Source organism: Diorhabda carinulata, chromosome 10 (genome assembly GCF_026250575.1).
Source record: "Diorhabda carinulata isolate Delta chromosome 10, icDioCari1.1, whole genome shotgun sequence".
NCBI classification, from domain to species: Eukaryota; Metazoa; Arthropoda; class Insecta; order Coleoptera; family Chrysomelidae; genus Diorhabda; species Diorhabda carinulata.
The window spans coordinates 13,429,092-13,440,453 of NC_079469.1; the positions used below are offsets into that span (position 1 = coordinate 13,429,092).

The 11,362-nt window shown below is 35.7% G+C and overlaps 1 protein-coding gene across 1 annotated transcript; it reads left to right on the forward strand.

Moving 5' to 3' along the window:
• Nucleotides 1–1,254: 1,254 nt before the first annotated feature.
• On the forward strand, nt 1,255–10,872 carry LOC130898568 (cytochrome b5-related protein-like). The gene is made up of 5 exons (XM_057807955.1): nt 1,255–1,757; nt 4,495–4,886; nt 7,037–7,225; nt 7,758–7,970; nt 10,511–10,872. The coding sequence occupies exons 1-5, from the start codon at nt 1,539–1,541 to the stop codon at nt 10,824–10,826; spliced, it is 1,329 nt and encodes a 442-aa protein (XP_057663938.1). The 5' UTR covers nt 1,255–1,538; the 3' UTR covers nt 10,827–10,872.
• Nucleotides 10,873–11,362: the final 490 nt, after the last annotated feature.

Sequence of the window (11,362 nt, forward strand, 5' to 3'; positions counted from 1 at the left end):
ACCTTAGACACTTGTAGTTTCATTTACTCATGACACTAACGACCATAAATTAATTATAGGTTATGTATACAATAATATTGGTATTTAAGATAGCGTAAACACGCATAGTGTGTTCTTAATAGTCTGGACATCCATCGAGAACAGTAGTCAGATTAATAAAACCACTTCATTCATTTATATATCATGGTAATAAATTGTATTTAAGATGCTGTTAATTAAGTTATTTATCTTGTATGATATTACTCAATATTTTTGTGAATGGCAAGTGGATGGTATTTAAATTTAAAATAATAATCTTAACAATATATTAAATGAAATCATCTTTTCAAAATATTCTATAGGTATCAAGCTTTTAACAATGTTGTTGTTGTATATGCAATAATTTAATAAACTGTATGACGATATAAGATTATTTATCTATCTTTAGTTTTCAATTTATAGCAATGAGGTCAGCAATTTTTATTTTACAAAACACAATAAATTATAAATTTAAATAACGTTTAATTAAATCTGCTCTGATAGTTTAAAAATTTTTTAAAAATTCCTGCATTAGTATTGTTAAATATATTATTTCAAAAATAGAGGCATCATTCATAAATTATGAGTTAGCATCATAGTATACAGTGTGAGTCAAAGCGAATTTGGCATCTTAATTGATTTAATTTCATGATAGTATATTTGTATGGCATATATTCCAGTACAAGGTGTCCAGAAAGGGTATTTTTTGATACCATATGAATTGGAATTGGATTATTTTGATAAACCTTACTTGCAAGGTATCCCCATACAAAATAGTCGAGCGGGCTAAGGTCGGGGCTTCTGGGAGGCCGGTTGATGTTACCCCTTCGCGAAATGACTTTATTAGGGAATAATTCATTCACAACTTCCATCGAGTCATTCGAGGTATTGAATTAACTTAAAGGAGTGGCATCAAACTCCGGTTTCCCTCTGTATTGCTGCCATTTCTGACCTGATGTTATCCTTCAATTGGGTTAGGTTCGTTGGATTATTTTGATAAACCTTACTTGCAAGGTATCCCCATACAAAATAGTCGAGCGGGCTAAGGTCGGGGCTTCTGGGAGGCCGGTTGATGTTACCCCTTCGCGAAATGACTTTATTAGGGAATAATTCATTCACAACTTCATTCGAGGTATTGAATTAACTCAAAAGAGTTAAGATATACAGAGATATCCAGAGTTTCCCTCTGTATATCTGGTATTTTCATAATAAATACTCCATATTTGATTAATTGTTGTTTTGTGTAGTTTCATTTGTTGTTGAACCCAACTTGCGATTATTTTGAATCTGTAGAATAATTCCTTTATAAAGAATTATTGTTAATAACAAATTATAAATAATTTTAACAAGATAAGAAATTAGATCGCAAAGAATAGAAGAGATAACTAAGTTGTGAATTAAAAATATACTATCGCTCATAATAACCTACGAACCTCATAGATAACTACACGTTTTTTGCGTATTATAGATTTCGAAAATTGTTTATAACGAAGTCTTTAGTCAATAACAGATAGTAAGCGATGCCACCGAATACAAACTTTGTCGTTAAATCTACGTTAGGTATTAATCCTATAGCTTCTAGGGCTAAAGGGGGGACTTTGAGTACTGGTTTATGGTTGGAGGAAAGAAAAAAGACTGATGGAGCGGAAGGCTATTGGAGAATCCACGATGGGATTTATGATTTGACTGAATTTGTACACAAGCATCCTGGAGGATCTGAATGGCTGACTTTAACAAAGGTAATTTTTAATTTATTTCCATAAAAACCCAATATGTCAAAACGTCAAGATTTTTTCTATTCTATTTATTATTTTACTTCAATAGTTTCGATCCTGCGTTACCTTTTCTTGATTTTAAATTTATAAGAAGAAGAATTTTGTATAATTCATTTGACATTGACACGAACGTTGAATCATTATTTTTAAACGTCATTTATATTGCATCACTATACATGAAATCCTAAACTTTCTGGAATATTTAAACAACACAAATGGCGTACAGTCCAAACCTTAATATTCAATATTTTTTTACTAAAATAAAACATCAAACACTAATCAATAAATTGCCTAACAAAATATATTAAAACCTTGTTTAAATTGGGACAAAAAGTACATTGGTCAGTCGAAAAGGTCACTGATCAGTCAGATAACTTCTCACAAGAGTGATAGCAGATTATTAGCGACTCATATCTACCATGAAGGACATAATGTGAATTATGAATCTGGAGAATACTGAAAAATACCAAATACTGGCTAAAGGATTATACGTGAGTTATCTGATGCATCTCTGGCTCAAGTTTGATCAAAGCTCATTATAATGAAGATTTCCAAGGATTTTTGACCACTGTAATGTTATACAATATTCTGAGAGTAAATTACCTGGTACGATGACAGACTAGAGTTAACCATCGTCATTTATACTAATATATATAAGTCAGAAACTGATAAATGGAATAGCTAGACCCCACCTTTTTCGTCCCATAACATAGTCAGCCTTGTCTGCTGCATTCTCTACATGCTACTTCTACAGGGTTTTCAAATAAGAGGTGTTATTTTGAACAGCCCGCTATTTCGGTAAATGTCACTTTTGAAGTTGTCAGTTTTTGACATTTGACAAGTAGAAACTACGCCATTAATGAAAATGCGTTCAACAACGCATTGAAATTATTAAAATACACTATGAAAATGGTGAAAGTTTGGCAGAGACGGTTCGTAAAACTAAAACATTTTTGGGTCGACGTGAAGCACCTTCTCGGACCGCAATACAGAAATTGGTGGAAAAATTTGAGCTGTTGGGGCAAGTTAGTGACGCGAAGAATAAAACCCGTGCACGCGTCGCTCAAGAACAACTGAGAATATTGCTGCTGTAGCCCAAAGTGTTGAAGAAAACCCATATTTGTTCATTCCTCGTCGTTCTTTGGAATTAGCCATTCCACAAACGTCATTACACCGTATTTTGGATAAAGACTTGGGTCTTAAGGCCTATAAAGTTCAGTTAATACAAGAACTCAAGCCGGCCGATCATCAACAACGTCGTGTCTTTGCTGATTGGGTCCTTGAAAAGCATGAAAATCATCTTAACTGATGAGACCCATTTCCACCTTGGTGGTTACGTCAATAAACAAAATTGTCGAATCTGGGGCTCGGAAAACCCAAGAGTTATTGTTGAAAATCCTCTCCCACCTCAACGCGGGACTGTTTGGTGCGGTTTATGGTGTCATTGGACCTTACTTTTTCGAAAATGAGGCTGGAGCAACAGTTACGGTGAATGGATTGCGCTATCGAGAGATGATTAATGATTTTTTATGGCCGGAATTGGATGGTATTGATTTGGACAACGTTTACTTTCAACAAGACGGCGCTACGTGCCACACAAGCAACGAAATCATCGATCTTTTACGGGAAAAATTTTTGCTTTGGGGCCACGTGAAAGATGAGGTCCAGCATCGATTCAAGACCTCAAAGATGGAATTCGTGAGACTATCGAGGACATAGGGCAGCCGCTTTGCAATTTGGTTACGAAAAATTTCATGAAAAGGATATGGTCCTGTAAGCGCAGTCGTGGCGGCCATAAATTTGCTTTCTTTCGAATTATTTCCATTACTGAAACCTGATATTCTGTTATGCTGGCGAGCTTTTGCTGCAGGATTTTTATCTGGTCTGATTCGTGTCAGTCGGAGTAGGTTTAATACACCAGAAAGTGCTGTTTAGGTATGCTACTGCTGTCGACACTCTTTTACCTTCATTTCCAGATATTTCTATTCCCAAATATGAATTTTCTAGTTGCATTACACTTTTTCTATGCGTATAAACCCGTTTTCGAATCACTTTTTCCATTTCTGACGGATCTATTTGTGTATTGAAACCAAAAATGGCTTTAAGCAGTATTTAAAACCAATTCATTTATTGTTGCTGTAAGCGAACAAAGAGAAGGTATTGGGTCCCAAAACAGCGGAGCCGGAGTAAGATTTACAAGACCCGGTGCTAAAATAATGACGGGGTCCACTTTTGTATGGAAAAACTAAAAAAATAATTACAATACGCTAGATATTAGATTTGTAGTATCGACACATCAAAAAATACAGAATGATTTCCAAATGATGGGGCCCTCTTGGACCTGGGGCTCGGAGCTACAGCCCCCCAAGCCCCTAGATTAATCCGGCCCTGCAAAACAGGGATGTATGGTGGATCGTTTATAAACTTAGTTGGTTTCTGAGGTTTTTTGAACTTTTTTGAAGTTTTTTTACCAGCTTTAGACCAATGTTGTCACAACACCGACAATGCTAAGGAAGATCTACACAGATGCTTTGCTTCGAGGACATATGCACAGATGTTAAATACAGAAATAATGTCCAAAGATTACTCAATCTTGTGTTTTAACTTTTAATTAATTACTGGGAAGAAATGCTTAAAATATAAACAGAACTTTACGTACGAAACTTAGAAAATCTATTGATGATATTCATGTTATCCACAGGGTACTGATATAACTGAAGCTTTTGAAGTTCATCATTTATCGGACTTTCCAAAGGATATGCTGAAAAAGTTTTTTGTGAGGCAAGCGAAAACTAAAAGAAATATGCCGTTTACATTCGAAGACGACGGTTTTTATAGAACTTTAAGAAGAGAAGTTCAACCAATTTTAAAAAGTTTACCTAAACAGTCTTACAACAACACGAATTTCTTCACCGATTCATTACTAGTATTAACATTTGTATTATCAATATTAGCGGTAAAAATGTGGAGTTTCGGCATGGGAATGTTAGCTGGATTATTTCTTGGCATGTTAACTGTAGCTGGACATAATTATTTCCACATGAAGGATAATATCAGGATGTACTACTTCCAATTTTCGACCTTGCTAGTCAGGTATGTTCAATTGTTATAAATTTTTAGAAAATAGTATCATTCTGTAGATAAATCGATTCATTTATTAAGTTAAGTTCTACTAGAATTACAATTCCGTTAAAATCGTGGAAGATACGCAGGCAAAATTCCCCCTTGGCTCATTCCTACTCCCTCACACTAATTTTTTGCTGGTTACAAAAATATGCAACAAGAAAACGCTTCTAGACAGAGAAATTCAAGATCTGGCTGATCATTTGAGCGACATAAACGTAGATGGTTGGGAAAATGATGAAGATCTTCTAGATGAAGAAATGGAAGATATTCCTGATTCCACTACAGATAACTTCAAGGCGCAGGATACCTACAGCGCTCAAGAAAATATTAATATCGTGTAATAATCATGTTCAAACTAGAGAGATTGAGAAATGTATCAAGAAATGTGCAAATAACAGACCAGAACGGCTAGACACCAACTGAATCTGGATACACGATTGCCTCATACAAAAAAACCGAAAAATGTGGCGATACTCCTTGGAAGTTAACATTCTAGACACGAGGAGAGTGTATTTGAGACTGGCAGAGCTATTCACTACCTAAAACAAAGACATTAGAATAGTAAAGTGGCAAAGTTTTAGGATATTCTGTGGGGATACTGATTCTACACTTGCGACATCATAAAGTCTTTATAAAGAATCAATACAACATTGGCACTGAGCCAGATGGTAGCTTTGTCGAACGTGGAGAAGACACGCCCTTCCAATGATGTGACACCTATCACACCGGTCTCAAAAAAAAGGGAGAGAAAAGAGAGACATAGTAGAGTAGCGATAGAAGCTGCAGCGATGGCTAAGCACGTGTTAAACGGTTACGTTTGATCTGCCTTAGCTGGAACAGTTTGAAGTGGGGTGGATATATCAGAGTTCTGCTCTACACTTCACAATCAATACAACAATGGCACTGAGAAAGCTAGATGGTAGCTTTGTCGAACGTGGAGAAGACAGAGCTTATTAAAAACGCCCTTCCAATGATGTGACACCTATCACACCGATATACTAGAGTTCTGCAGAAGGGCTAATTAAACGTTCATACCAAAAGGTGTGTTGACTAAAGGATTATAAAGGATAAAGGATTAAATGCCCTCTGAAAGAACTGTAAGCCGAAATATAAGCGGTATGAAATCCTAACGTTGTGCGACTACCACAATATCATCCGGATTTGAATCCAATCGAATCGGTGTGAACCGTACTCAAATTTCAACGATGTTATGGAACATTGCGACGATTTTTTCAAAGATTTTTCTCCAGAGCAGTGGAAATCTGTAAGCAAAAGAGCGAGGAAGTTTGAGGAGGATTTCATGAGGAATGAACCCAATTTAAATGGTGAGGATAGCGACACTGAATCAGAACAGGAAGATGAAGATTGTAATCTATCCGGAAACGAAGAACTACCTGACGAAAACCAATCTGAGAATGTGTCAACAGTCGTATTATAATCTATAGGCAATAGTACTCAAAAAATTCTTCAAAATTGTTAAATAATCATCAATTTAAAGGTTATCCATTTATCCCAAACACTTGCTCATAATCCGATATGTTTTAATACTTTTATTTAAATGAATTTCGACTAGGATACCAAATTTGTTTCGACGTTGATTCAGGTACTGCATTCAATCAACGGTTTCGACTAAACGATTGTACTGTACGGTCTTCGTCGCACAATAACCCTCTCTGTTTATAGTTTGCGCATCTCAGAGGCAAAACTATGTTGGTCGGTCTATAACAACCTTTGGGAGTTAATGTTGACATAGTTTTACACTTAAAACTCCTGCATCGTATAAATATTTGTCTTCGTAGAAATGGAAACTTTCTATTGTTTCGATACCTTAATTATTATTTGAGTTCGCGTTTCAATTATTAAATTTCTCAAATAATGTTTTTGTAAAACAATTAAACGATGCGAATCGAGTCATACATCTCGCCCAAACATATAGTTTTAAGTTTAAAATGAAATAAATGCTGAACATTAAATTTTTTGGTTCCAAATTGGTATATTATACAAATGGTAGATCGTGTTTAGAATGTTTAGAACAATTTTTTGAATCGATTTTCACGAAAATCTAGGACGACCAATAGTTTTATGATGGCTGATCTTATATGTAATGTTTTATTCAGAGATTGGAGAATAAGCCATGCGTTGAGTCATCACCTTTATACAAATACAATCATTGATTTGGAGATAATAATGTTCGAGCCAATATTACAATATTTGCCAATAAAAAAGACTCCGTTGAAGAAAGCTCTGTCCGTTCTTTCTGCTCCAATCGTATGGGCCACACTTTTCCATTCGTCCTTGTTTCGAACGTAAGTAGTTTACAATATATAATTTTTATTATTAAATATTTTATTTGAAGAAAAAGCAAAATTGAAACCGCAACAACTGTACTAGAATCTAAACTATACAAATATGCTTAGTAGAATTGAATTTGTTAAACTCCATAAAACCATTCATCAAAAAATTCTGGTCAGCACTGCTTTGGATCTTCATAGATTCCATTGTCACTGCTGAATCGTGAATGCTTTTCCTTAATGGCAAAAGACAAGAATTTTAACTTCATATTCAGTAGAAAATTTTTACAGCAGTACCAGTATGGACAGGAACGTTGCCTAGATGCTAATCAATCTTACACAAACCTGTTTGCATATTTGGATATAACTTCCCAAACGATGAATACATTCGAAAGTATTCGAAAGCTCGGAAAATATATTAAAGTTAGTCCACTTTAGTGGTGTTTCATTGCCACGTTCCCAACAAGAAACCGTTTATTTATTTATATTTGAGGCCAAGGTCGAATATCAATATAATATGCTACATATATACTTTCGTACGTTTTAGGTGGATACATATGTCAAGAAAAACATTCAAATTTACGGATTTGAGTTGGTTAATTTTACCATTAGTCATATATCTTTTTGGAAGACAATCGTTTCTGGACACCTTCGTAATGTGGAATTTTATTATTGCGTGTGGCTCGACATATTTAGGTTTTGTAGGCCTCAATGCAGGACATCATCATCCCGAGGTGTTTCATGATGGAGACACTCCTAGGTATTTTAACACTTTCACTGTTATTATTAACCAGTAAGATTTGGAACGTTTAAATTAATCGAATTCCCTGAAGTTTAGTTGTTCCTAAGGGGTATATGGATACGAAAAAAACATGAGCTTCACAAAATTCAAAACTTTTATAACATTTAACCGGCTAAGTGACTTTGTAAAGGGGGATTGCTTATCTTGGATATTTTGGTGTTAAGCTTGGTGATCAGGATGAAACCTGGGCACCACATATTGTCTGTAAAACTTGTACAAAGCATCACTTCGATGACTGTTATTTCTGCCTAACAACAAGTGAACCAGATTTAGTCTCTGCAAGACGCCCCTTACTCAGAAGAAGTGCCAATTCCAACTTTTCACCAGCTACCAGAACTCTGTGAAGACACAAATTGTTTCTCTGATCAGAATTCTGACACTACTGAAGGTGACAGTGAGTTTTAAACGATATCATCAATTCCTCAATGTTTCAACCAAGATGAGTTAACACCAGAGATCTCAACCTGAATTACTGGCTTTCAGGTTGAAGGAAAAAAATTTACTTGAACCAGGAACGAAAATTACATTTGATCGCACAAGGGTGTAAGATCTGCTACCTTTTTACTCTGAAGAACAAAATCTTGTATTTTGCCATGCTATTAGAGAACTCCTGGTGAAAAAGACGCCCCTTACTCAGAAGAAGTGCCAATTCCAACTTTTCACCAGCTACCAGAACTCTGTGAAGACACAAATTGTTTCTCTGATCAGAATTCTGAGACTACTGAAGGTGACAGTGAGTTTTAAACGATATCATCAATTCCTCAATGTTTCAACCAAGATGAGTTAACACCAGAGATCTCAACCTGAATTACTGGCTTTCAGGTTGAAGGAAAAAAATTTACTTGAACCAGGAACGAAAATTACATTTGATCGCACAAGGGTGTAAGATCTGCTACCTTTTTACTCTGAAGAACAAAATCTTGTATTTTGCCATGCTATTAGAGAACTCCTGGTGAAAAAGACGCCCCTTACTCAGAAGAAGTGCCAATTCCAACTTTTCACCAGCTACCAGAACTCTGTGAAGACACAAATTGTTTCTCTGATCAGAATTCTGAGACTACTGAAGGTGACAGTGAGTTTTAAACGATATCATCAATTCCTCAATGTTTCAACCAAGATGAGTTAACACCAGAGATCTCAACCTGAATTACTGGCTTCCAGGTTGAAGGAAAAAAATTTACTTGAACCAGGAACGAAAATTACATTTGATCGCACAAGGGAGTAAGATCTGCTACCTTTTTACTCTGAAGAACAAAATCTTGTATTTTTCCATGCTATTAGAGAACTCCTGGTGAAAAAGACGCCCCTTACTCAGAAGAAGTGCCAATTCCAACTTTTCACCAGCTACCAGAACTCTGTGAGGACACAAATTGTTTCTCTGATCAGAATTCTGAGACTACTGAAGGTGACAGTGAGTTTTAAACGATATCATCAATTCCTCAATGTTTCAACCAAGATGAGTTAACACCAGAGATCTCAAACTGTCGAAAGAAGCTTCTGAATTACTGGCTTTCAGGTTGAAGGAAAAAAATTTACTTGAACCAGGAACGAAAATTACATTTGATCGCACAAGGGAGAAAGATCTGCTACCTTTTTTTTCTGAAGAACAAAATCTTGTATTTTGCCATGCTATTAGAGAACTCCTGGTAAAAGTAGATCTTCCTGAATATTTTCCGGATGATTGGCGCCTATTTATTGACAGCTCAAAGCGAAGTTTGAAATGTGTTCTTCGACACAATGGGAACAAATAAGGCTAAGCTCACTCAACGAAAATGAATAGCTTTGGTTTAGCACCAATGGGTGATTTGTGTAGATTTCTCCTTGGACAACAAAGTGACCATACCAAGTATCCTTGTTTCTTGTGCCTCTGGGATAGCAGAGACAAAACGCAGTACTGGGTTAGAAAATAGCGGCCTAGGAGAGAAAACATGGATGTTGGGGAGAGAAAATCATCTTTCCACCACTGCATATCAAGCTGGGTCTAATGCAGCAGGTTGTAAAGGCTCTTGATAAGAATGGATCATGCTTTGCATATATTGAAAAATTGAAGCAGGAATATTTGATGGCCCACAAATAAGACAGCTGATCAAAGACCCTGACTTGATAAATTCAATGATTGAGATTGAACAAAAAGTCTGGAATTCATTTGTTTCAGTTGTCCAACATTTTCTGATAATTTAGGCGACATTAGTGAGGGACAAGTTGAAAGATTTCACCAAGATACAAAATGTATGGAGGATCTGATCTGGTTGAGAGACACTATGGGTGTACAGTGCTCGGGTAAGGGTGAGAAGGCAATTTGGAGGAAGACAGGATTTCCAAATTGATAGTACATCACACTGTGGATATATAATTCCTTACCTTCACATTAAAGCTCTGTTTTTTGTTCAATTAGGGTAATTTTAAATGTGAATGAATCACCATTGATGATCTGGTGCTTGCTTGGGTAGAAACTTTAATGGAACAAACAATTTATATTGTCGCTTGTCGCTTTTCAGATCTGAAAAATATGATTGGGGACTAGGCCAACTCGATGCTTTGATGGATCGTAAGGAGGTGACTGGTTCTCATTTCTTAGTCTTAACTAATTTTGGTGATCATGCTTTGCATCACTTTTTCCCTACTCTAGACCATGGACAATTGGAGCACCTTTATCCTATTTTCAAGAATGTCCTAAAACGATTCAATGTAAATTTAAGAATGGTTTCGCAAATAGATACAATAAAAGGTAGTTTTCAACAACTAGTTAGAGATAAAGCTAATTCATGTCCTCCGGATCTCAAGAAATATCCACTGGAAGAGAAAGAATATTAAGTTCTTATTTGTAATACACCATGAATAAAATAAATCATTACTACCATTTATGGTATTTCTTTTTGTGATCAACCTTTTCAATAGTTACTTTTTTTATAGCACATTCCATAAGTTAGGGCCCAGAATTGATCCCTGCGGCACTCCGATATGTATAGACTTGATATGAGTATTTTGATAGCAGCCCAATCTAAAATTTGGTTATTTTCCTTAGTGGGACCGCGATATTTGTGGTCTCTCTAGCTTCAGAAAGCAATTTCTTTAGTTTTTGTATTGTGAAAACGATGTTCAATTGAGCTTTCCATATTAGAATTTGGCTTAAAAAGTATTTCCATGTGCTAGGACTTTTTCTTCCTTTTTCTCTTTTTGGTGGATTCGTTGAGGCTTTCTTTCATATGGTGATGTTGGAAATGACCTATAGTTTCTTGAAATACGAATTTTTCCTTGGTCTCTTGGTCTCTTCCAGAAATAGAGTACACTTCAGTGTACTGCTCCATTTGTTGAGCTATATCCTAAAGAGAAGTCATTCCAAAAGTCCA

Bases quoted from the DNA above. Each gene is read 5' to 3' on its own strand.
- LOC130898568 (XM_057807955.1), top strand. From the start codon at position 1,539: ATGCCACCGAATACAAACTTTGTCGTTAAATCTACGTTAGGTATTAAT. The intron at 7,226-7,757 runs GTAAGTAGTTTA...CGTACGTTTTAG, and splicing joins CATTCGTCCTTGTTTCGAAC to GTGGATACATATGTCAAGAA. The intron at 7,971-10,510 runs GTATTTTAACAC...GTCGCTTTTCAG, and splicing joins CATGATGGAGACACTCCTAG to ATCTGAAAAATATGATTGGG.